The following is a 27,699-nucleotide window of genomic DNA, read 5'->3' on the forward strand; positions in this document are numbered from 1 at the left end:
GGGGGTTTAAAATATTCTCAATGGCGAACGGAGCCTGGGAAGAGCCAAGCGAAATCCCCAGTATGCTGCATTATGCAGCGGAACGTTCGCTCTACGCACCGAAACATGATTTGGCGCATTTTTGTTGACTGGGGATTTGCTGAGACTCTCGGTTGATGGTAGTTCGGTGAAGTTTTTCTGGGTATCGACTATCAAATTTCTATGTGTACAGACGAACCTGCTTAGAGCCACTGGATTTCTGCTGCCATGTCGTAGGAGGCGACGGAAAGTAGGAGTTTATAGGTCAAGGTGTAGTTCCGTGCCGAGAACTCAAAGCCAGACGCGCACGGAGCATTTTGGGCTTATTCCTTACTGTGTTATGGGAATCTCTGACATAGTGGACCATTATTTTCTTCGCTAATCGTGGGTATCAAATGATCGTGTCCCAATTAAACCTGATATGTGCTATATGCGTTAACATCCCAACATACTTGGTGTTCTCCAGTTGTTGTGCAAATTATGTTGGAAATAAAATGTACACGGAAAAAAATCCGTTCATAAATTCATGAACAAACGGTCACGATTTCATGAACTGAACGATTTACGAAAACCGTGACCAAGTTCCTGAAATTATAAATATTAAACCTCGTATTCATGAAACTATTTGTGTTTTCTACCAGTTCGCCCCGAATATATACATGGCGTTACATTAGAATGGTTGGTTGGGTTACTGTTGTTGTTCCCTGGACATGTTTAGTTTTTGTTGTGATTCTTGCTCATGATTTCGGAATATACAGTCGACAGTCAAACGTTGTTCATGATTTCAAGATCTTAGTCGCGATATTCGTAATTTCCATTCACGTTATCGTGATATTTTAGTCATGAGTAAAGTGCTTCATGTTCATGATTCCAGGATCTTTGTCACGATTTTAAATATTTTTTTCACGAGTTGTGTGATTTAAGTTCATGATTTCAGGATCTTTGTCGCGATTTTTGTAACTATATATATATATATATATATATATATATATATATATATATATATATATATATATATATATATATATATATATATATATATATATATATATATATATATATATATATATATATATATATATATATATATATATATATATATATATATATATATATATATATATATATATATATATATATATATATATATATATATATATATATATATATATATATATATATATATATATATATATATATATATATATATATATATATATATATATATATATATATATATATATATATATATATATATATATATATATATGATATTTTAGTCATGAATAGATCAATTCATGTTCATGATTTCAGGATCTTGTTCACGATTTTAGATATTTTTGTCACCAGTTGTGTGGTTTGTGCTCATGATTTCAGGATCTTAGTCACGATTTTTGTAATTTCTGTTCATGTTATCCTGATATTTTATTTTAGAGCTTTCTTTCAAAGAGTAATGTTAATGATATCAGCAGATTTATCATGGTATGCGTAAATTCCCTTCGCCTTATCGTGATCTATTACTTTTTGGTTACTACTGGTTTTTTACTTGGAATAACGTGACAATATGAACTGGATCATTAAAATAAGCCTCATTCGCGATATCTGGTTCTGTGAACTATATCACGCTCACTATTTTGGGTTCTCAGTGAAGTTTTTGTTTTCTGTCCGGACATCACAATGAACCTTATCAAATAAATAACGATGTTTGAGGTCCTAATAGTTTTTTTATATCTACTGCTCGTATCTATTACTGGTCGCTAGCACCTGGGTATTTCATAAAAAAGTGCATGGAACAAAAATGATTCCACGAATAATACTCCAACTTTTGTGATAGAGTTCACGTAAAAATTTCATTACCATGTTGCATGAAATTGTAAATGATTAGGGAAATCTTTTAAATATCGCAAGCACGTTAATAGATACTAGATAGAACGTAAATCATGTAAATCACGAATACATGAATATTATTTTATGATTTCGTGAACTTTTTGGCGAAAACGAATGATAAGTTGTGACTATTAAACTTGGTATCATGAGCCAGTTCACGAATACATGAATAATATTTTATAATTTCGTGAACTATTTCACGAAAACAAATGGTAAATTGTGACTATTATACTAGGTATCATGAACCGGTTCACGAATACATGAATAATATTTCATGATATCGTGACCTATTTTACGAGCATGGATATTGGATCATAACTAATATATTAGTAATCATGAACCAGTTCACGAATGCATGAATAATATTTGATGATTTTGTGAACCATTTCACGAGCACGGATATTGGATTGTGAGTAATATATTAGGAATCATGAATTAGTTCACGAGGATTGAATGGATTCATGAATAAAATTCCGAATTTCGAGCGAAAAAATAGCCAGAATATTTTAATTTTGTGAACTATTGTTCCTATAACTATGAAAAAAATCATGAGTCAATCTTTGGTTTTATGAATAATGTTCATAAAGTTGTGAACTAGTTCTTGGTGGAAACCGTGACTGAAGTTCACCAAACAAAATCAAATATTTCCACTAATGAAAGCGTTATGCGGGCGTTACTGAAGGGAAATTGAACATAATTATAAAAGCTATGATTTTTGGTCATAGTCCTGTTTTCGCAACGCAAAAACGTGATTGTTCCAGAATTCATGACACTTTATTCACGATTTTGGGAACAATTTTTTTTCCGTGTACAGTTTTCTAATCAACAATGGTTAGAATAGCACACATCAATCTCCAGCATAAACGTACAGCAACTATGAATTTGTCTCGACTTATGCAAGCTTTACCTTGCTTCCATAGCATTGGTTCAAGAACCGTATTTCCATAAAGGAAACTTCTATATTGGAAAGTTACTTAACACTGCCTTGATTGCTTACAACAAGACCAGCATGACTAACCCACGTGAAATGCCTCGTGATAGCATAAAATGCTGCAAATGAATAAATAAATATCTACCGCATAACAAGTCATCTCCTTCTGATGATTTCAAAAGCGTTGTATCATATTGTAACGGAAATGGGCTTTCATTATGGGCAGTGATGCAGATGCTCATCACATCATTTAGGACAGCTCAGACATCAATCTGAGAGGCTCTAAACTGATGGAGTACATAAGTACAGCGCAAATTCGTTAATTGGGTGTTCGCTAGTTGGGCTGTTCGTTAGTTGGGTGTTCGCTAAAAGACACTCTTATGTCAAAACTGAAAGTCAAAAACTGATTGACGTTTGAATGTCATTGATTTCAAGGGGTTCATTGGTTGATTTCTGTGGCGATCCAGAAAAAAATCATACTTTGAAATTCAATGGAATTTTATTTTTTGAATTCATATTTCAGAATGATTTTAGTGAAATAAATGTGTTAAATATTTCGCTTCTTTCATTCAGCATCAATTAGTTTGTGTCGCAGAGACGTTAGTTTAGTAACTTTTTAAGGTCATCTCTGATGTATTCAATCACATTATCCAATCTTTTTTAGCTAGTGGCAACGTAGTATGTTTGTGCTTTATCGGCTTTTTCCCGACCATGTATCCATTTCCTGTTTTATGTGAAGGAATTTATCAAAAAATAATTGATGGCAAAAAGAACACTAATGACATACTTTGTCACAAAAAAAAATTTAAACTGGAAGGAAACAGCCAACTTTTGTGAATTGTAAAATATTTCTGTTTGTTTTTTTATGAAACAAAAAAAACAAAAAATCAGCGTTTCCCATGGGTAATTTTTGTCAGCTGTCAGTTGCCCCAATTAACGGATACGATTCGCTAGTTGGGGCGCAGTCGTGACCCAACTAACGAATTTGCGCTGTAGTACAAATTTCCATATTCTGAATGTGTGAAACCGACCAACTTTTGCGAGATCTGGGAGAGAGGAGGTGTTATACATAACGATTCGCTCTAAATGAGTTTCGTATGAGCTGGGAAATTGGCAGGTTCCAAATAAAACCGTCTCTATCCAATCATAAATATATATTGTTCGATTATTTTGATGTCACCTTCAATGTGGTAACATATCGCAATCCTAAATCTACAAACTGGGTCCTCTTTTTGGAAAACTTAACGACTAAATTTAATGGATATTTCCCAACAATTGGTCAACTAGACGACTTTGATGACGTCGTGGATATGACAAACCCATTCATAGTAGCATCCTACGAAGAAGCTTGTCCACTTCGTACTGTTAAATTGACTAGGGGAACCTCTTGGTGGAGCGCTGAGCTTGAAAGAATGAAGAAGGATATGAGAAGAACTTGGAACCTTTGTCAGCGTTATGATTCCAGGGCTTTCAGGTCAGCTTGTAGTGCATATAAGGAATGTGTTAAATCTGCAGAGCGGGCTGGCTGGCAAAACCTACGCACTAATGTCTCTAGTCTGAACAAGGCTAGCAAGTTTAATAAAATTTTCTCGAAATTGAATGATTTTCAGATGAACTCCTTAAAAATCAGAAATGATGTTTATGTGACGGACGAAAAAGATGTTCTTAATTGTCTCTTCGACACACACTTTCCAAGTTGAATCGATCCGGAGCTGAACAGTATTCACATATCTCATTCTAGTGATTCAGATTCGTGGGCGTTAGCACGCACATTGGTTCCCACTGAATAGGTCAAGTGGGCAGTTGACAGCTTTGCTCCATACAAATCATCCGGAAAAGATGGAATACTTCCCGTGCTATTGACATTTGACATTCTCAAACATGCCTTGAAAAACACAAAAACACTTGACAATGTGTCCTTCCAGTCTATTCTGGAAGTGACACGCGGCCACACCAGTAAATATCTACATGTATCTCGGGTTGGATAAACGCAATGCTTAGTAACCGCATTCTTTGCTTGTCGCTAAGACAGGCAGAGATACGGAAGTTGAGTTATAGCGGATTCAAATTCGTCACATTGAGTTCAGAGTCACGAAAACGTGCTTCGCCTTCTGGCAGTGCAGACGAACTTTTGGAAAAACCTGGGGTCTCAAACCTAAATACATCTATTGGATTTACACGACAATTGTACGTCCAATACTGTCATATGGATGCCTTGTGTGGGGAGAGGTGATGACAGTTCAGTCAAAGCTAAACCATCTGCAAAGAATGGCGCTCATGGCGTTGACTGGTGCTTTCACCACAACTTCGGCTGCTGCCCTTGAAGCCCTTCTAAATATTAAACCATTACACATACACCTCAAACAAGAAGCACTATCATGTACATGCAGACTACAGGTTTTTTATTTAATCTAAGCAACTCCAGGCTTTTTTTTCGTTAGGTGAAATAAATTTCTTTGATTGTCGCAGTCCGGTTATGGTACTCCAATTGTTGTTGATAGCTGTGATCTCCCACTTTTTCAGCTCCATTTTGAGGGCACATGTTGAGACTCCACAGAATGGTTTTGGTCCGATGAAATTACTGGAAGACCCTCTTCTTGCTAACTCATCAGATTTTTCATTCCCTGTAACTCCACAATGTTCTGGAATCCAGTACAAATTGACCTGATAGTTTTCCTTACAGGACATTCCATGTGAATATTCCCTCTCGAGAGGAGTGGTTATATGGCTATATGGAGAGACAACAACAAACGTAAGTCGTCTGTTACACTGACGGTTGTCTGATGGATGGAAGTGCTGGTGCTGGTGTCTACTGTCGTGAAATGAGATTGGAACAAATTCTCTCACTAGGTTGATGCTGCACTGTATTCCAAGCATAAATCTTTGGTTCTGAGCCCACCCTGTCAATTTCGACGAGTTGGACAGGAGAAAAAATATGGTCATGGGCTTCGTCCGAGCACCGTTATTATTGAAGAAATCTACAAACGTATCGCCAAACAAAGGCGTGCCCAGTGATTTCGAAAAATCTCCTACATTTTTCGAAACTCCACTGCGGCATGCTGACCAGGACTTTAACCGGCCACTGCAAACACAATTATCACATGGCAACTATTCAGCGCGCTGAGTTGTTTTCATGTGATCTTTGTGAATCCGAATATGGAACCTCATATCACCTGATATGCAACTGCCCAGCAGTAGCGCAATTGCGATTTCGAGTTTTCGGTCGTTCTTACATAGATGACACCATGCTTGGACGAGTGAAACTCACAGACATTCTAAAGTTTCTTATCCAATATGGTAAAGATCTTTAGGCTTACTCACAGGTGAGTTAAACTACTTTAACGAGTTTAACTTACCTGCTGTTTGTTTTTTGTTTTTGTCCTGTCATTTTTCCCACCCTGCCAATTCTTCTTCCTATCTCCTTCTTCCCCCTCTTACGCTCAGAAAATGATGAAAAGACACGGCAAGGCACACTTCCCTGACTACATACGGGGAACGTGCCATTTGAGCCATTATATTCTGATTCCTGATTCCTATTATAAAATTAATATTAATTTTAAAAAATGCTCTCGTACTTACCAGAGGAATTAAGGTTCGTCTGAGAATGCTTGGAAAAGCGGCCATCTTGGAAAACGAAAATAGCAGTTTTTTCTCACACCGTTGAAAAAATCTTCATGAAAATGAATCAATGAATTCATGTGAGAAAAAGCTGCTTTGTTCGTTTTCCAAGATGGCCGCTTTTCCAAGCATTCTCAGACGAACCTTAATGACCTTAATAACCCCGTTCAAAATTGTCTAAATTGATGTACGGTTGAATAGTGAAAATCCAAATAACCATCGACAATGGTTTGTAAATTTTAGAATGGCACCCAGCCCCAGATAGTGGAACGAATCATTTCTAATTTCAAAAATAAAAATGGCTCGATGCTGCGGTTGTTCTGAGAACGGCACGCTTGTTATAATGTTAATTTGAAAACTTATGTTATAACTTTGTATACTAACTGCCGTTTCTCATGCCGGTCTCTAAATAAAACCACATTTGTACAGTTTGATCGAAACCCTTATCGCCCCACTTCGAACGCCAATGGTCTGTAAACTTAATTTTATTTGCATGCTCACACATATGGAACACCCTGCGCATTAACACTATACTAGTTGGGACCTTTCTCTTTAGGCATTATCCGGCGGTGACGGTTCATCTGCTCATCTAACCCAACCACCATCTATCTATCTGCAACTATCCCCCGATAAGCACATTCCGACCCGGTATATGTACATTAAAACCCCCGCAAACGATCCTGGTTAGCAATTTTCAATCGAATGTGAACGTTCTTCTTTTAGAGTGCGGTGCAGCGTCGTACTTTTACAATGGCCGTTGCTATTCGTCCTGTCCGGCCAGCACTTTCCCATCAAACTACCCGACAGACCGGGAAAGTGCAATTGTTGAACAGAATCCACTGCCGATAGGTTCCCTACGACGACGACGACGACGACGACTACGATGGAGGCCAGAGTCTATAGCTGCCGCTACCCGACTGACCAATGGGAGTGTCAATAATTTCAACAATTTAGACGACAGTCTGCTGGCGGCACAACCACAAGAACGTGACACTCAGTCGCAATCGCAACCCCAACCGCGATGCATCCCGTGCCATCCTACATGCCTGAAATGCATCGGTCCAGAGGATTACCACTGCACCGAGTGTCAGTCAGGATTTGCTTTCACCGATGCAAACGTTTCTCCCAACCACGCCCAGCAACGGTGCGTCTCCATCAACACAAAACATAAGCCGGCAGCTTCTGGCCTGAGCGGAACAAATAAATCCCACCCTAATGCCACATCGTCCGCCCCGGACCAACAGCAGCACGATAAGAGCTGGCTGTTCACCGACTACCTCATTATGATAACTGTCGTTGGCGTGACACTGCTCGTGGCCTTTGTGGTCATCTATCTGCTGTGGATGCGATGTTTCCGGGGGGTGCTACTGGCGAACCCTGGCAGCAGTTTGGCAGCCGGTATCAGCGGTGACTATCAGTACAATCGGGTGCAAACCTCGGAAGCTGAGGCTGGCCTCCTGGAGCCATCCTATGCGCAACTGGTACGGGACGAGATCGAGGAGATTCTGGCCGAAAGCTCCAGTGACGACGATTCGGGTGCTGTATTCATGCCGAGCGGAATCATTGCCCCGATGGAGAGATGATTGTGAGATTTCTACCTGAACACTGATTTGCATACCGTACCGTTATTTCCTTGTTTTACGTGCTATAGAGGTAAGTTAGAGGTGTTTTTAATTTTTTTCAACAGAACGGGCAGCCGAGCACAAAATAGTCAGCGCAGAAATCAGATGATAAGTATATAGTAAATATAGCTTTATAATGCTGCGATCCAGAACAAGTTTCTTTTTAGCAAACACTTATCGAACAATTGTATACACGTAAGCAATAAAATGATTTAGTGACATTTTAGTGAACTCGACAATGGATTAATGCAATATCACATTCACTGCAATAAACTTTAAAGCACAATCACTGCTAAGCATGTCGTTTCCGTCTGAATGGTCTGAATCTTCTACAAAAAATTCGATCCGGTTTCGAATATTGTTCCAAACCATTTCGGATTCAGTTGCCTGACATTCGTTGATGATTCTCGCTAAAGATACTGTTAGCATTCACTCTCGAAAAACACCCATTTGTTGACACTTATATTAGGGTGGGGCAAAATGATCGTTTTTTCAGCACAGCACTTTTTTGGTTCCTTTTGGGGTCCCAAATAACTGTGCAAAATTTGGGGTCGATTGGTGTTGACCCGGCGTAGCGCATTGCGTTTGAATTTTAAATGGAGGTTAGTATGGGAAAACCTACTTTTTGCATTTTTAATTCTACAGACCACAATTCTTCCTGCAGTATGCCAACAAATAAATAGAAGTGTAGTCCAGGATAGGATGGAAGGATGAAAAACTTTGCCGAAGGATGTATGGTGTTAGAATGTCTCTAAACCAAGTTATAGCTGTTCAAAGTTCGATACATCGAATTAAATGCCAAAAATCGTTTTCATTGCCAACACTGCGGATGTACCAATGGTATTTCATGTAGCATTTCAAAATAACATTATAGGTAAAGATGGGGTAAAACGCACCCCTTAAGGAAATATGATCATAACTAAGCTATAGAACATCAATTGAGAAAATTTAATTAATGAAATCGTTTAGCGAACAAAATCATATCGCTTTGCAAAATATTCAAAACATGAAAATAATTCAATTCTTCAAAATTATTAAAAATCACCTTTTGAAAAATGAGCGGGGCAAATCGCACCTGTGCGGGGGAAAAATGCCCAACAACGGTGTTTTACTTTCAACTCAAATAGGGAGATTTACTGCAATAAAAAGAAACATGCCTGTTTCACTTGGCGCTGAATTTATTTTCTTGGTAAAGTTGGTAGTAACAAAGAATATATAAATGCAGGTTATATCAAAGCGAGGGGTGAACTGATTTAGATTTAAGATCCGACATCCTCCCCCGGTTGACACGAAGTGTTGATTCATTCATTTTCTGGTACTTCGTTATCCTCAATCGGCAAGACAGAAATCTTGCTCACTCCTCGGCATACTTCTCCGGTCGATGTTTTTACCTTCACTGCGCGTACCAATCCGTCGATACCGGGACATACCTCCTTTATGCTCCCCATACGCCACTGTTGCGGAGCAACATTATCCTCCTTGAGAACTATTAACATTCCTGGTTGTAAGATCAACTTATTTTTGTACCATTTACTCCTTGGCTGTAATTCGTGGAGATACTCAGACGACCATCTAATCCAGAAATCATGTTTTAGTTTCTGCAAATGCTGCCACCTCGACAGTGACGACAAACGTATCTCCTTGAAATTCGGGTCAGGAACTGCAACTAATTCACGTCCTACTAAAAAGTGACCCGGGGTTAGAGCCGAAAGATCATTGACATCCGCAGACAACTGTGTTAGCGGTCTCGAGTTCAAGACAGCGTCTATTTGCACTAATACCGTATTCATTTCTTCGTATTTCAAAGATGCATCTCGCAGAATGATTTTTAGATGAGACTTTGCTGCCTTCACTCCGGCCTCCCAAATGCCTCCGAAGTTTGGCGATCGCGGCGGTATGAACGACCACTGAATTTCCCGTGCAGTGCAGAAATGGTTGATCGCATCATTTGCTTGTTGAGACGAGAACAACAAGTACAGCTCATGTAGCTGCGATTGGGCTCCTCGGAAATTAGTTGCGTTGTCAGATAGTATTTGTTCTGGGCAACCACGACGACCAACAAATCTTTGAAGGGCTGCCAAAAATGCCTCGCTGGTTAAGTCGGACACCAATTCGAGATGTACTGCTTTTGTACTCATACATATAAATAGAGCCACGTAAGCTTTCACCTTTGCCATATGTCGGACACCTTGACGAATGAAAAAGGGCCCCGCATAGTCAACCCCCGTTGTCGAAAAAGGTAGCGAAGGGTTGACTCGGAAGGCGGGTAACTCACCCATAAATTGAACGACCTCAGGAGGATGCATTCGAAAACATTGGACACATTTCTTAATGACTTGGCGTATAACACTTTTTGCTCTAACGGGCCAGTACCTTTGGCGTACTATCGACAGCAAGGCTTGTGGCCCAACATGTAGATGCTCCTTGTGAAGGGACATTATCAAAATCTTTGTTACATGATGACTTCGTGGTAACAGTAACTGATGTTTTTTACCGAACGGAATCCTAGCATGTCTTAGACGACCGCCGACACGTAGCATGCCGTGTTGATCGATGAACGGAGTCAACGGTAGAAGCATTTTTGCTCTACCACGCCTTAACAATTTTAACTCATCACTGAAACCTTCCTTCTGTGTTTGGGCGATAATATTTTGCGTAGCTTGTCGCAACTCGGCTACTGTCAACGATCCCAAAACTCGCTGAGTCTTGTCTTTCGCACGAGAGTTGTTTATAAATCTGATGGCGTAGGCGAACACCCGCTGGAGCTTTCTGAAGTTGCTGTATCTAGTTAGTAATTCATTAGGGCAATCCTGCAACGATACGTTGGCGTGCACTGAATCTCGTAGCTCTTCTACACTAGTGTGGACTAACTCAGACTGACTATTGATGTCACTAGTGTTCTGTATCGTGGACGGACCATGCCACCACAATGCAGATTTCATTAGTTCCAATGCATTAACCCCACGCGAAGCAAGATCTGCTGGGTTTTCCTTTGAATTGATATATTGCCATTTGTAATGTGCCGTTAACTGATTTATTTCACGAACCTTGTTACCCACGAAAACTTCAAGGTTAGCTGGAGATTTGTTGAGCCAGCAAAGAACAATTTGTGAATCACACCAAAGGGTTACCGCATTAAGGTGTAGTTTCATGGACTCAATCACCGTAGTGACAAGTTTCGCCAAAAGCAAAGCACCGCAAAGTTCGGCTCTTGGGATCGTAAAAGGTTTACTGCCACGCTTACTTCCTGGTTTCTTTGGTAACGGAGCTACACGAGTTTTACTACTGAGAAGATGCATTTCACTCGTATTGTCTGCCTTAAGGCTACGCAAATACACACATGCTCCGTACGCCCTTTTGCTCGCGTCTGAAAATCCATGTATTTCGAATGCCACTGATTTGTCACCGATAGAACGCCGTGAGATCCTCACTTCGTTAATGTTCTGCAATTCATCTTTAAACTGTCGCCATCTTGTCTCCTGCTCTTCTGTCAAATGTTCGTCCCAGTTTACATTATTGGCCCATAGTTCCTGAATAAAAACTTTGGCTCGGATGGTCACTGCGCCTAAAAAACCGAGCGGGTCGTAGATTTTTGCAGTGTCTGAAAGTACCGTTCTTTTCGTGTGGTAGTCTCTATCCTCATTGTTTACTCGGATACTGAACAGAAACACGTCATTGTGTGGGTCCCACAATAGCCCGAGGGTTTTTATAACTTCGTTGGAACTCCGATCTTCAATTGGTACTTGTATTTCCCTGTAAGTTTCGGGAATTTGCAATAACTGTGGCGCATTAGCACACCATTTAATTTAAGAAGAGAAATGAGTTGTTCTTGGAATTCCAAAGCGTCAACGTGGCGACTACATTCCTCAACAAGCTGTCTGAGATCCGAAGAAGTTTCTCTGCTCATTTTTCTCAGATTGAGAAGACCTCCTACATGAATATCGATGATCGTTCTTTTGTTTTCATATCTCTCTTCCAATAAATTCCATGCTGCTTGGAAGTTGTTCTCGTTTAAAATTTGCTCGCTGAGAACACTTTCTGCCTTTCCTTTCAGTGTTTGCGTCAGATAGTGTAGCTTGGTTGCGTCTGACAGATAGGGATATTTTTGCATTAAATCTTGGAACAGCTGTTTGAAACGAAACCACTTTTCATACGTTCCATCAAAGGATGGAAGTGGGACATGCGGCAACCCGAGTGGTTGATTGACGACCAACTGCTGTGCCTGTCCTCCTGCTTCGGGAACAGCTAGCTTTGGTGGTATAGTAGCTTGCTGTGCACGATGGCTGTCCAAAGCGGCACAAATCGAAACACGAAGCTCTTCGTACAGTAACTCAAAGGCAATGAAGTAGGTTTCTTGTTCACCCCGTAGATCAGGAAACTCGATGTAAATCTCGTTCTAGATAGTGTTGTACTCATCATAGCAGGAATCAATTCGTCGCAAATATGTCTCCAAATGATGGACGGTTATTGCTTCTGCATTTGAGAGCGTTTCCCTTATTCGGTGCAACTTTGAGGTTACCGCTTGTCTCCTGAATTCGAACGCATTCATCTTCAGATCACTCACTTGCTGTTGTTTTTTCTGTTCTTTTTTCTTCTTCTGTGCCGACACCGGCGAATGCAGCACTTTTTTCCACCACTTGTTTCTTCTTGCTGGTCAGCCATTTTGTAAATCGTTTTTCGTGATTTTCAATCACATATTACACTTTGCATTACCAGCTAGCTCTTGCTGGGTTTTACTAATTACTCTGCTGGACGGCTTCCTCGGAAGACGACGGCTTTTGCATATACAGGTCAATTTTCACGGAAATCGACGCTTTCTCTGTTGCCGTATCCTCGCCGTGGAGCGATACGTATTTACACAAAACTATGCTTTAGTTCGCGAAATTAAGTGAATTCCTCAGAAAAATCACTTGGTCACCGGCGACCGTTACCTCCGCGATATCCAGCTCGAAACTCGGACCAAATGTTTTACTTTCAACTCAAATAGGGAGATTTACTGCAATAAAAAGAAACATGCCTGTTTCACTTGGCGCTGAATTTATTTTCTTGGTAAAGTTGTTAGTAACAAAGAATATATAAATGCAGGTTATATCAAAGCGAGGGGTGAACTGATTTAGATTTAAGATCCGACAAACGGGGTAGAATGCACCGCAATAACGGGGCATAATGCTCGGCGAACAAGCACTACTTGTTTTCTGACGAGATTTCACAAAAGTGTGCCATTAAATAGCTTTAGGTTATACAATTGGTAGGTTTTCAGAACGATTTTTCTGTTTTCGATTAAAAAGCAGCAAAATCAGAGAATAGGGCATTTTGCCTCCGATGGAGCAGAGATATTAATTTAGCAAAAAGTGAATTATTTAGTAGATTTTTCAGAATAATGAACAACGGTATAAATAGAACTGGAATGATCTAATATATTAGTAAAACAGTATTTATAAGAGCGGAAAATCCTTGCTGCACGAGCCACAATAATTACATGAGAAAAGCACGTTATTGCCTTTTGTTTATTTCTTGAGCTGCTGTTGATGTACGGTTATCAAACTTTGACAGTGTATGGAAATTTCTAGAAAACGGTAGCACCAGTCGGAAGTGCGCCATAGTAATATGGCGCACTTCCGACTGGTGTTACCGTTTTCTAGAAATTTCCAGCTGTTTTCGATATAAGCAAGGGATGCATTTTACCCCAGGGGTGCGTTTTACCCCATCTTCCCCTATATGTTAGATTTACCACATTGGTATGTTCGGATGAGTTATTCAAAAGCCTAAGCTCAATTTCATGAGCGTAGGTAGTTGGGCAATAGGGCGTAATGAGGGGTGATGGGGGGAGGGGGGTTCGTTCAATAATATTAAGAAATTTGAACTAAAATATTGTCGAGTTGGAATGTTCAGATGAATTATTTAAAAACATTTACACAATGTCTTACGCAAAATAGTAACGATGAAATAAAATATACTGTTTCCATTTTCCTTGACTTTTATCGATAGAAGTTACGTTACAGACTGAATCAACTGATGTCAAGTTGATATGTCAGAGCCCGCATAAATAAAAAACTTTATCTGGAAATCTCCATATTATACAAAAATCATAAGTGCTATGGTAACCACATACGTTAAGGTCTATTTATGATATTACGAAATGCATTTTCCTGTAAAATTATATGAAATTATAGAATAAAGATACGAGTTATTGTTACAATATAGGGAATGGTTATAATATAATATTGTATGTTAGAAAAGAATTGAGGTGCTTCCGCAGGATTATTAAAAAAATAAATCGAAACGATTTGAATTGAAGTCACAATGATGGTAGTCGTTTTCATATGGTTCTGTGAGGTTTGCTTTAAAGAAAAACGTGTATCGTTACAATTTCCTTACAAGATTACCATAATGTTCACCTCAAGTCGAATCGTTTGGTTACTGTTTTCAGTAATCCTTTATATTGAATTGAATGTGTTGTTAAAATAAAATAACGAATCTTTGTTTATTGCACATATTTATTGGGAAACAAATAATAATTCATCTACGGATAAAGTGCTTTAATACTTTATTATTATTTCTTACCAAGTGGAAATCAGATTATTTAGGTTGGATAAAAGAAATTCCAAATTTAATTTTTGGCGCACAGGTTTCGTTTTTGGACAAAATCTAAAACTTCATACCTTTCTGCAAATGGTGAAATGAATCCACAAGGCTGTCAATAATGTTTTACTCAGCGAAGGTCGATTAGATTAATTCACATTTCATCTATAGCAACAATTTGTTTATAAGCACATTCAGCAAAATGGTAAAACTAATCATAATCAAATTTCGTATATGGCAAAATATATCACATCGTAACACTTCCGTTTAAGAAGTTCTGTTAGTAGGAAGGAGCTTTACGAATTTAGGATGGACTTCCAAAGAAGGGCTAACACCATGTATTGCAGTCCTAGCAACTGAAGAATTTCAAATCCTCCTCTAATACCCGAGCTTATACCTTTTTCTTAAGTGGATCAATGTAAATGTATTACATTTTTCGTATACATCACGAGTCTTTTTAACAACGTAAGTACACAGCTGCCGGAAGTTGCTACACCTGTCAAGACAAGGAGAGATGGTCAATTCTAATAACGGATGCATCATCCAAATTCTCGATTTGCCTAGCCAACCAGATTCAACGGTTTATATATTATATATGAATGTATTGTATCAAACACACAGCTCACCATCACCGAAAGGCTCTAAAACCTCCTCTTAAACCAATTCAAGGAAAATTAAGGGAAAATTTGAATTGAAGTTCCAACCATATACTTATTTATTTATTTATTTATTTATTTATTTATTTATTTATTTATTTATTTATTTATTTATTTATTTATTTATTTATTTATTTTTCATCTGACCTAGTAGATCTTAATGAATATGAAGGGATGGGGAAAAACCAATTTGAGTGAAACATTAACTATACTCAAACGAAACGCATAACGAGCGAATTTTCTTTGAATTGCTTCAATTCTTGCTATCCATGTTGCTTGATACGGACACCGTATTACGGAGTTAGATTCCAATATTGACCGTACCAATGCGCAGTAAAGTGAACGGAGACAGAGAGGATCTTTAAATTCATTAGAAATTTTAAACATGAATCCCATCTGGCGGTTTGCCTTGTTAATAATTTAGTCGAAATGCGGTCGGAAAGTGAGTGCAGAATCCAAACTGACTCCAAGGTCACACACTTGTAGTACACGCTCAAGATGCTGTTCTCCAATACAGTAGTCGTATGAAATTGGTTTGTGCTTGCGATGATACGATATTACACTGCACTTATGAATACTAATTGTAAGCAAGTTTAAGGAGCACCAGTCATTGACAGTCTCCAAGAGCTGTTGTAAAGCTAAGCAATCCCTGATGCACTTGACGATCATGTATAATTTAACATCATCAGCGTAGACTATTCGACAACCCGGTGGTAATACTGTAGCTAGATCATTGATAAAGAGTGTGAATAAGAGTGGGCCCAAATTACTTCCTTGAGGAACACCCGAGTTGTTCGAAAATGGGACAGAGAACACACATCCAATTTTTACTACAAGTGTTCGATCTCTCAGATATGATTCGAGCCAACGAATCAGATCAAAAGACACTCCTATTAATTTCAACCGTTCCAGAAGTATTGCGTGATCAACTCTGTCAAATGCTGATTTCAAGTCGGTATATACAGTGTCGATCTGAGCACCAGCGTCCATGTTACGCAAGCAGAATGAAGCAAGCTGAGCAAAATTCGTGGAGGTTGATCTTTTTGGGATGAATCCATGTTGATCAGGGGAAATGTAGCTTTGACTGGATGCAGAGAGCACATCGTTCATTATGATCTCAAAAACTTTGGAGCAGGCACACAGCGATGTAATTCCTCTGTAATTGTCAACATTTCGCCGATCTCCTTTTTTGAATACAGGAAACATAACTGACCTTTTCCAGCTGAAAGGAAAACAACACTGCCTAAAGAAATTGTTGAATAGAGTTGTCAACGGTAAAATTAATGCATCCGTGCATTTCTTGAGAACACATGAAGGTATGCCATCAAGACCAGGAGTGACTGAATATTTTAGTTTGCTGATTGCTGCTATAACCTGACGATCTGTAACAGTGAAGCTTCTCAAAGGACAAATATTTAATGGAGTGTCTCTACAAGCACGCGCAATTTGATCAGCAGATGAAATAGTTTCATTGAATGCGCTTTTAAAGTGGGTGGCGAATAGGTCACACTTCTCCGAAGCCAGACTAGCACTCTGCTCCTTCAAAAACATATCAGTAGGTAATCCGTTCTCTTTCCGCTTGGAGTTCACGAATTTCCAAAACTTTCGGGGATTATTGCGCAGGTTTGCTTGTGTTCGAATGGAGTATCTTTTGTACAATAAAAGGTTATAGGATCGATAATTATTACTCCCTAGCGCAAAACGATATTTGGCGTAACGACAGCGTGTACGGCAATACAATCGCAGTGCTTTTGATCTGAGTCGTTTGAGATGTCGTAGATGTGCATTACCCCACGGTGGTTTACGAGCTGGCCTACGCAGAGGAACATAATCAGCCATGACGGCATTAATCACAGCAATGAAATGTTCAACGGCAGAGTCAATGTCTTCCGTATCCTCAAGTGAATGCCAATCGATGTGAAGTAGTGCTGATGCAAGTCCCAAGAAATCAGCTCGGTGAAAGTCAAGGCCAAGATCATCAGGGATATCCTCATAAATAACAGGTTTAGGCAGACTGATAATAACTTCTACGGGAGGATGATTTGCATCAATCACAGAAATAGATTCAGCAGGTTCGTGGATCTGACAGTCGGCTAGTGCTGTCTCATTCAATAAGACAAAGTCCAGGATACGACCGTAACGATTTTCAATGCTATTAATTTGTGTGATACAGTTAAAGCTGAATCCATCCAATAGCGCAGCGCAAGCAGTAGAAATATAAGAGGGAAGAACGTTGACTACAGGTGCGACATTGTCATGTGTATCCCAAATGAGGCCAGACTGATTGTAGTCTGCAAACAATAATGCGCAATCATTACTTCCAATCATTACTTCCAATTACGGTATGCTCCGTAATTATTCAGCTCTTACAATCATGGTCATTCGTAATTATCAACAGTTTATCAGTTAGGTGTTCAATAATCTTATACCTTTTCAAGATGTTGATTGATGTAGTAACGGATTTTATTATGCCTTTTTCTTTTTTTTTCTCACTCTAGGGGATAGCTAATGTAAACTAGAAGTACCCTTCTTCCTGATCCTATCCTGCCTGGTAAAATACAATTGGCTCAAATTCAAGGTATTATATTTGAATGAACTAAAGTAGACAGTTCGAGTCATTGTAATAAACGACGGATTTTATTGCAATTTTGGGTTGAGAATCCTGTTTGTCTTTATCAACATTAAAAGAAAGCTGATTGAAAAAGAAAAAAGCTGTTCGAGTTTTGGATCCAAGTTTGTTATCTTTTGGGGTGGATTCATTTCATCAGAATTTATAGATGCAGATTTTTGCTTGTCCTCAAATTTTATTTCAAAATCGAACACACTTCACATAATCTTAGAAAAAAGAACAAAACCATGTTTTATAATTTCCTTTAAGAAGAAATTCCGGAGTCGTTTCTTTCCTTTATGAAACTGTCAATCAGGATTCTCAATCGAAATCAAATCAAATGACTGAATATCTAATCGAGTTTGATCAAATATAAAGTTAAAATTTAGGCCAAATATATCACACAAGATGCCTACGAGCAAAAAGATTGATTCAAGATTACATCAAGCATACTCCAGAATGAGTGAAGAAAAAAAAGAAACAAATCTAGAGAAAATTTTTAATAGGACGTAAGTAACATTGAGAGCCTCTCTTTGTTTACTTTCTCTTTTGTTTATTACGACGTCATTACAACACTTTGTACTAATTTTCCAGCACATATCGAAAGCCGACGGTTTTTACTACAATATTATGCAAAGAGTAGAGTAGTAAATGTTGAAATGGCCTAGTAATGAACAGAAGAGAAAGACCTCAAAGAGAATCTCTCATTGTTACTTACGTCCTATTGAAAATTTTCTCTAGAAATATATCTGCGACAGAAAAAACTGTTTCATTTTGCTGCATTACCCAGCTTCTTTCAAAAGAGTCTTAACCAGTGCCCAAATTTTCATTTGGCTTGAAAAAACTTTTGTAGGTGGGCTTCGTGATGAGAAAAACGAAAATAATGTTGATAATTCATGTAAGCAGTGGATTTTTCATTAAAGTCTTAAAATAAGTAGGCCGCCTAGAGGCGGTGTTGGGCACCTGGCCGAATAAAAACAAAAACTTTTTTTCTTCTAGTTACTTCAACATAAGCGAATTCAGATGGTTTATATTTTGGACTCCATCAGAACGCAAATAACCCAAGCTAAGGAGTATTTCTCTAGTGCTTTGGTTGTTTAATTATTGATTTCTAATGTATAGTATGGGAGACCAGTGTCTGCTGGCGATGGTTTCACTTATCATTTTTTATTTTTCAATTTAAGAAGATCGTGTAAAAGAGAATTTTTGAGATTCTTCAGGTGAAATTCCGGAGTAAACAAACAAAAAAGAATAAATTTTGTTTGTGGTTACGTATATTGTACATACGGCCAGGGAAAGTTCTTTTCGTGCGCTATCGAAAAATCTAGTCATTCGTGGAATAGCTTTGAACTAGCTCTAAATAACAAAAATGCTGAAATTTAAAAACTTCACCTAGGGAAATGAGCCTATTTTCGCCCTAACCATGTGAAGCTGGTGATTAGAACAGCGTTAGCCATCTTTGGTCAACGCATTGGAAAGCAAAGATACTGTTGACAATTCATACGCATTGCATGAATTGTATTCCGAGTAATTAATGACCTTCCCTAATACGACTGAAATGGGCTCTTCACTCTAATATGCTCGAAAACTTAACGCTTAACGTGAACGAAACAGAATGTAATGCAACATAAGTACATCGGAGAATGTATTACACAGTACTTGAAGTGCAGGATATAAACAGCGCCATATGTCTAATACAAAAGGAGAACAAAAGATTCCACCAACTTACACCAGACTCCTTTAACCCTTTCATGCCCAACTTTTTTCTAGTGCATGTAGGGTTTCAAAACCATTTTTCCTTGAAAACGGTGGGATCAAGAAACACGAAAAGTCTTTTTGCATGAAGATAGGTGTTTCCCTTGCAGTACTAGAAGCTGCTTCATTTTTACTTTCCAATGCTCAATACAATTCTCCCAGAGTACTTACAATAGTCCACTTGTGTGGAAAACGTAGCCAAAGACAGTCTAACTTGAAAAGTTTTATCAGTTTTGAATAATATGGCAACGTAACGAAGATATCCGATAAATTCATTTTCCGTCATCAACGTAAACTGTCGCTGGCAGCACTGCTCCATCGGAATCTGATTAGACTAATTGCAATAACTTCAATTCTAGAGCTGATCCATGTAACTGTTCATACTGACATGAAAGGCAGTAGTCACATTTATTAACCTTACTTATTTTTGTGAGCAAACCTTGGCTCAATCAAAAGTCATAGCTGTTTAAAAGAGTTGTTGTCCACAAACGACATGGGCATGAATGGGTTAAATATAATTAAATGATAAGGACATCCATATTTTAACAGCAGCATTCACCCAAAGATTTTAAAACATGCTTCTTTTCAGCTAAAATTGCACATAAAGCTAGTTTCGGTACGATAAGTAATCACAAAAGACTGAAATTTTTTTTCGCCCAGGTGCCCAACACCGCTTTAGGCGGGCAAAGTGTTTTACCAAAAAAGCTAAACTTCCTAATTATTCCACTAAACCAATTCACATCTACACTAAAATGCTACTAATAGGCTACTCAAAAATATTTTTTAGTTATCAAAATTTCCAAAAACTTTGAGCTTCAATTGCGTTTAACAGAAAGCTACGATTATTCAAACAATGTATGTGTATGAAAGGTGTGAGCGTTGGAAAGAAATAGTAGTGCGGATGACAACATAAAATCATGTTTTAGTAGTTTTATTTTGATTTTTAAAGAGACCACCTAGAGGCGGTGGTGGGAACTAGAGGATCAATTTCGTTCAAATTTTATCTACTCTTCTCTATATCTCCATGCTAAAATATCATTGGTGCGCATAAAACGGTGGAATCTGGAATTATGTTTTTTACGCTTAAAGGTGGGATTTTGCTAGCATTCAGGTTCTTCTGAGCACACTGTTAGAATAAGGCAATCCATTTTTTTACAAATAAAAATGTTTTTGTATTAAAGCTTCTTAATCAATAGGCCCGAATCTAGAAACTTTGATAAAGATTTAATAACTTTCTCTGGCGATTTTAGATCGCGATGTAGTTTTCTACAAAGTTATACACAATTATATTGTCCATAAGATTCTCACTTTGGTAATATTTGAATGTCTAAAGTACTACCTAGGGGCAAAAATGTGAACCAGTTTCGTTGAAAAACCTAAGTTTTCAAACAAAAAAACTTTCAAATAAAATGTTGTTCTGGAGCCCCCGACAGAATATTTTAATTTTACTTCCAAATGAGAGGGAAAAGCCCATTCTATCACATACTGAAGTTTTAGCGATACCGATTTTTTTCGAATAAAATTGTTCTACCAAGCACACCGTGTATAGAATAGGCGTTAGTTTTTACTATTCTTTATAGATTTAACCCACCCAGATTAATATCGCACAAATGGCTCTGAATTAGACCCTGGTGTCCTAAGACGATTTCGCTAGATTTGCAGAGCATCGTGCACCCAGCGCACTAGCGCAGGTGACGGAAGTTTTGCGAAACAAATGTTCCAGTAATGATAAAGATTCTCCCTGATGAAATATGAGAGATTTGTTTAATATGTTATTTGACATTAGGACTTAATGCAATAATAATGCAAATAATGCAAATTAAAGATACTACTGGGAAATCACTTTAAAAAAAAATTGAAATCGAAGTAAAGTTTGAACTATACACACATGTCCTCAGAGGTAGTGTGATATCAAGAGCTGCAATTTCAGTTCATAGTTCTCGGTCGCGTTGGAAATCTGAATCAGCGTTATTGAGAGTATGCACTTCAAATAGATTAAAAAAATCCATTTTTTGGCCCACTGCTTAAGGAAAATTTAGTATTCTCTGCACAATACATTTATTGAAGAACTTAGATATGTTATTAACAGAACATTGGTAATAAGTCATTTATTTGTCTATTTTTTGAGCAATTTTTCCGCTTTTCCATCGATTTGGTTTAGCCTTTGAGATTTCTGGCACTGTTGTTGTCCTATGCTGATCTGAGCGTTTTTCTGAGTTCTGTCACTGTCCCATGTAAACATCGCGAAGCATAATATTCTCAAGCGGTATAATATCCGAAGATAGCGATAAGAATTATAAGAAATGTCTCATCACTTTGTTAGATGGCTTTTTTTTCGCATTTGGTTTTCTGTCCGTCTGTTTCAGTCATTTGTATGCTATGTGTATTCCATTCGCCGTTTAAAAGGTGAGACAAATACCCTATTTTCCAACGAACAACGTTTATAGATTCAGTTTGAAATGGGATTAGTTTGGGAGCGCTCGGTTGCTTCCCGTGTTTGCGCATTGCGTTCAAAGTTTGCATGGAATTTTATATGGGGAAATCAATTATTTTGCATTTACGTTAATAAAGATCGCTATTTCACTCAATATAAAAAAACACTATGCTATATTTCACCCTAAGGAGGAAAATTTGGTAAAAACCAAAATTTCTCACTAGGGTGAAAATTTGTTGGTATAAACCAGTCTTTGTACAGGAGGGCACAAATCCTTATTTCATACTATGTTGCGTTTCGGCTTCGCCTCATCAGAAACCGACACTAACGTATTGTCGGAATAGATTAGCGCCGGCCGGATTTGTGCCCTCCTGTACAAAGACTGGTTTATACCAACAAATTTTCACCCTATTGAGAAATTTTGGTTTTTACCAAATTTTCCTCCTTAGGGTGAAATATAGCATAGTGCTTTCGCATAGGCCTGCTAAGCCAAGACAAGTTTCGGCTTCACTTGTGTCTCATCGGCATAAACAGAACTTCTGCTCTAACGGGACATCACGTTTGATCAGTCGTTTGATTGAAACACATAGTGTGTTTTAGTTTTAAGGGATTTGCGTCAAGCCGGCGCTAATCTATTCCGACAATACGTTAGTGTCGGTTTCTGATGAGGCGAAGCCGAAAGGCAACATAGTATAAAAAAACAGCTTTATAAAACGATAGCTCAAACCTTGGTTAACAACTTTGTCGAAGACGGTAACTAGCTACGAGTTTTCAAAAAATAGTTATAAGGATTTTAAAACTTATGGTTCAATCCAAATGCATAAATTCATTATTTCTGCCAACACTGTCTGTACACCAAGACACCGGTACTTGAAACTTAAATAAATGAGAATAATATAGAATATATTATATTCACCACAGAGACTTGGTAGGGGAACTGGGGGCAAGTCCGACACCATAAGCGCAATCATTTTTCTAAAATACCAAAAAGCTCCAAAAATTGTATATTCTGTGCGTAATCCTTGTTTACATGGTTCTTAACAAGATATAATTTTTTAATCGTTTCAAAAAATTGGATTCATTAAAAATTATTGGTTGCCAAAAAATGGAGAAAAATAACATTTTAAAAACGCTGCGGGTAAGACCGACACCCCGAAGTGGCACGAGCGTCACCCTTGTTAGCTTTCTTTTTGTCCAATTTTTTCATTAAAAATGTGTTATGTATGTGTGATTAAGTGTAACTATGTGTATATGAGTATGTGTGATACAAATGCATGCTTTCTGGAATTTCATCGCGTAGCAAGAGGAAGAGAGGAAGGTGTGAATAAATAATGTTCAACACTTGGTTTGTATTATGGTAAAGATTTTCCCTCTAATCTTTTCAAGCTTTATTAGCGTTGTGAAGCCATTCTAAGAAGTAACATCCGTTCTGCAAGAAGAATATATCCCCTGTTACTAATATTCATTCACTTAGAAGTAACATACGCTTTTGTAGTAAGCTATCCGATTCGTGTTATGATTTTTTGGAACTCTGTTGATCAACAATCCGGCATTCGATGGAAATTGTTATTTAATATCATTTTAGAATCTCATATTAGATTATCCTTTTTCCTTTCGTTTCATAATAAAACTATGAATTGCGCTCAATTTGATTTTTAATTTTTTGGTCGGCTTGAGACAATACTGACAAGGAATAAATGCAAATATCGGAGTTTCCGTATATTTCAAATATTAACATGATGTTATAAAAGTAAAATTAGGGATGTCCGATTTTTCCAATTAATCGATTAGTAGATAATCGATTATTTTTTACATCGCTATTAATCGTAATCGATTAAAACCAAGAAATAATCGATTAATTGAAGTAATCGATTAGTTTAAAAGTTTTTCTGAGAGCAGTCCCAGAAATCAAAAACGTCCATCTCGAGCGTTAAGGTTATGTAAAAGTTAGCGTCTTATTTGAAAGTGAATGGAATATCACTGTCAGGTGCGCTAGTGAACTTGATTGAATTCGCAGCTGATCGCATAGAGATTAAAAAACAATAAGCTAGTAGCGATATGATCATATGGCAGCGCTACTGTTTTAACGGATGTTCATTCAATTGTTTACACAAATATTAAAAACATATTTGTACGAATATGGATGTTTTCTGAAGCTAGGATGTTGTTATTGTTGAGTGATTGTTATTATGACAGCCTCCTGGCAACCCTATACCATCATATGGAGTTTGACAGCGACCAACGTATATGGGGTGTTATAGCTATAAAGCCCCAAACAAAGAATTATCACAGAGAACAGACGTCCATCTTCAGCATTCAACTTGTGTAAAATCTCTAACGGTTTCGAAGGTAGTTGGGATATCCAAACCAGGTGCGCTACTGTCGTCATGTTTTTTTGTGGCTGAGTTCGACAGAATTGACAGCGGTTATTCCTCTACCCAGTCAAACTAGTCGGTTCGGACTTCCAGCATGAATTCGAGCACAAATGCATCAACCGATTGAGATGGAATCGGTTGTTTTCTTTGAACAAGATTCTATACTGAATCCAGCCAGGATTTCGAACCGGTTCCGGAATGGATTTGACGGATAGTTGGGATAGGTCGGTGTGGCGGCGCTAGTGTTTATCGTATATTAATTCAAATGTTTACACACGTTTTTTGAATATTTTTGTTCGATCATGGATGTCTGTTCTCTGTGGAATTATGTTCGGCACTATACACGATATTCCACACGACGTTTTGCATCTTGTGGGATGATATAATACCATCTTATTCAGAAAATCAACATTTAGTAACTAATTACAGCTTTTAAACATTCGATTCAAAATTTATGTTTTGATTTTCATGGCAGTGATGCTGGCTGTACAGACGTCGTCCTTGACAAGGGGCTGGATTATGACGATCGTATTGAATTCGGTATATAGTAGAATTTCGGCAAATGGCTGACGTTGGCTTCACGATATTCTACCCAGCGCCGTCTTTAGACTATTCGGGGGTCCTGGGCACTATTGAGCTAAGAAGCCCCTTTTATTGAATAGGTAAAAAAACTGTCGAGAATGAGTATGATCCAAAACTGATTCCCAACATAAAGGAACCACTTCTATCGTATGCCATGCTGAGACACTCTTCCATGTTTGACCCAAATCAGTCAACCAATATTTAACAAAATATAGAGTGGTATTCAAAATATATGGAGAAAAAACACTATTCCAGATTTTCACAACCTGGTGTTGCTGATCTCCAAATATCGTCTAAAAAGAAAGATAATCTGAGTGCAACTTAAAAATATATTTGTTTTCCTGACCGATCTGACCGGTAGTGGCAAACGGCCAAACACACTATATGCGATGGTGGGAGTTCGAACTCGGGTAAGCCGCGTACAGTGTATTTGACATACCAACTACGCTATAGTCTTCCCAGACGGTGTAATCTGAGCATCCAACCAGTAATCCACGTCGTTTACAGATGGCCGAATGTTATATACTAATAACAGTATCCCTATTCAACAAACTGTTGTGTCGAAGACAGCCATAACATGATCACTATTCGATATTAGAAGAGGTCAATACTGTAGTTGTCGCGTAAAGTTTGTTTAAAATTACTTTTGAAACGAAACATAAAAATTACTCGAATCTATCAGTATGATCGGTATCATTCCCTTCAATGTCAGTAATGTAAAACAGTCGGAATGTAAGAGATGCCGAGTGTCCATAAACGGAGGTTTTGAATTTAGCAAGGGAAAACTGAATTTTAAAATTAAATACATTTTATTTCAGCACTACAAGAATATTTTGCTTGTGTGAAGCATACTTTGAATATTTATAAAAATATTTACGCCACCAATTGGCCAAGATTCTTCAAATATCCTCAAAATGCACGCACATTTGTCATGACCTATTTATTCAAATCTAGGGTAAAGCTAGGGTAGATACGTGAAGACCCATTCAGAAGGGCTCTATTTAACTTTTTTTTAAGATTTCACGAACCTTTAGTTTACCTTCATGACGGCTTTTTGTATGGCAGCGTTGTACAAAAATAACAGTAGTGGTTCTGTACCAGTCTAAGACTAACCGGGCAGAGTGAAACATGCCAAATCCGTCCAAAAAGAGTCGAGTCTTCATAAGACCTCAAGAAATTACGTTTTGATGCTTCCAGGTGGATTTGTCCGTTGAAATAACAAGATGCGATTGAGAAATGGATAGCTTGCCACATCCGCAGTTCGCTTGCCAAGCAAGGTTTTCTGTTGGTTGGCTAAGCTCCGGTTACCTTCAAACTTTGTATACGTGGTGTCTCAAACGTTGCATTTTTATTAAAAATAAATTGAAACTTGCACTGATTTGAGTGAGACATTTTTTTTAATATAGTCTTTAAAATGATTTTATATTCATGCTAGGTGTGGGCCCCTAAAATCCCGGGGTCCCTGGCCTTGACCCAGTGTGCCCACGCGTAAAGACGGTACTGCTTCTACCAAGGTTAATTTAAAGAAACCTTTACCAGAATTAATAGAACTGCTCATAGATATAGCGTCTGCTGGAAAACGCGTATAGTATATCTAAACCTCTCCTTCTCTTCAGACCGTTTACTGGCGGTACTGTTTTAAGCCTTTCTTTGCTTGAACTCAAGACAACCTAAGAGAAATTATAGAGCGAATCCGGCGCGAATGCCAACGTTCAATTCGTAATCCCGCGATCGATCTAATCTTTCCAACGGATTTGTTCAAATTGTTCAAAGATATGATCGTGAATGTAAAACGTAATTATAAAAACGTAAGTTTTTAGTGTTTCAAAACCCTCTAGAAGTGAATTTAAAAGTTACAATTGGCAGCACAATATTGATATTTTACACGTATTAAAAAAGTAGTCGATCAATAATCGACGCTAACTAATCGATTATCCGATAATCGTTAAATGCGTTAATCGATTAATAATTAATCGATTAGTTTCCATAATAATCGATTAGTTCGATTAATCGAGAACTAATCGGACATCCCTAAGTAAAATACCATAAACAACTCCCAGTCATTCGCATTGAATCAAAAATGAAGTCAACCATAAATAAATAGCGTGTCGTTCTTTCCCCTCCTAAAACTGTCGGTCTTACCCCAACAGTGCACATTTTTGTTAAATGCCCAATAAACAGTGTTGGAATACTCAATCTTATCCTCAACGCAGATAAATAATGATATGGAGAGTAGATTAGAATGTGCGGCAAAAATACTGGTGATTTCCAAAGCCCTTGTGCTGTTGAAACCTTAAAGTGTTTCAACTAAAAATAACATCCAAGTGCGCATCAACTTTGTTTTCGCATGTTTTGTTTATTTTGTGACGTTAGATGAATCTATATGGCATCTGTGTGTCTCGAAATGCTCAAAATAATCGTACTAATGATATCCTGTTATTATTGTATGATTCAAAATTTGATATCTGGGAAAAGTCGTGGGGCGTCGGGCTTACCCACGGTGTCGGACTTGCCCCCAGTTCCCCTACCTTTGAATGAAATGTTCAGAATGAATTGCTGAATAACATAGACGTAGTCAGAAAATTAAAACAAGAAGGGGTGTGGCTTGTGTACTCCCCAGTTCTCTATCTA

The 27,699-nt window shown here is 37.9% G+C and overlaps 2 protein-coding genes across 6 annotated transcripts in view; one reads left to right on the top strand and one right to left on the bottom strand.

Annotated features, from left to right (window-relative positions):
• Positions 1-8,307, top strand: part of LOC131685028 (furin-like protease 1) — a 755,254-nt gene extending 746,947 nt beyond the window's left edge. For all 5 annotated transcript variants that reach the window (XM_058968377.1, XM_058968376.1, XM_058968375.1 and 2 more), the window contains one exon: positions 7,178-8,307. In XM_058968377.1, the coding sequence (XP_058824360.1) occupies positions 7,178-8,037 (860 nt within the window). In that variant the 3' untranslated portion in view covers positions 8,038-8,307. The remainder of the gene's footprint in view (positions 1-7,177) is intronic.
• A 1,070-nt stretch (positions 8,308-9,377) lies between these two features.
• Positions 9,378-12,625, bottom strand: LOC131680875 (uncharacterized). The gene is made up of 3 exons (XM_058961590.1): positions 12,596-12,625; positions 11,938-12,472; positions 9,378-11,641 (listed from the first exon to the last, which is right to left on the bottom strand). Exons 1-3 carry the CDS (start codon positions 12,623-12,625, stop codon positions 9,378-9,380), a joined length of 2,829 nt encoding a protein of 942 aa, XP_058817573.1.
• Between the last annotated feature and the right edge of the window lie 15,074 nt (positions 12,626-27,699).

The sequence above is a fragment of the Topomyia yanbarensis genome, chromosome 2 (assembly GCF_030247195.1).
Source record: "Topomyia yanbarensis strain Yona2022 chromosome 2, ASM3024719v1, whole genome shotgun sequence".
Lineage (NCBI taxonomy): Eukaryota > Metazoa > Arthropoda > Insecta > Diptera > Culicidae > Topomyia > Topomyia yanbarensis.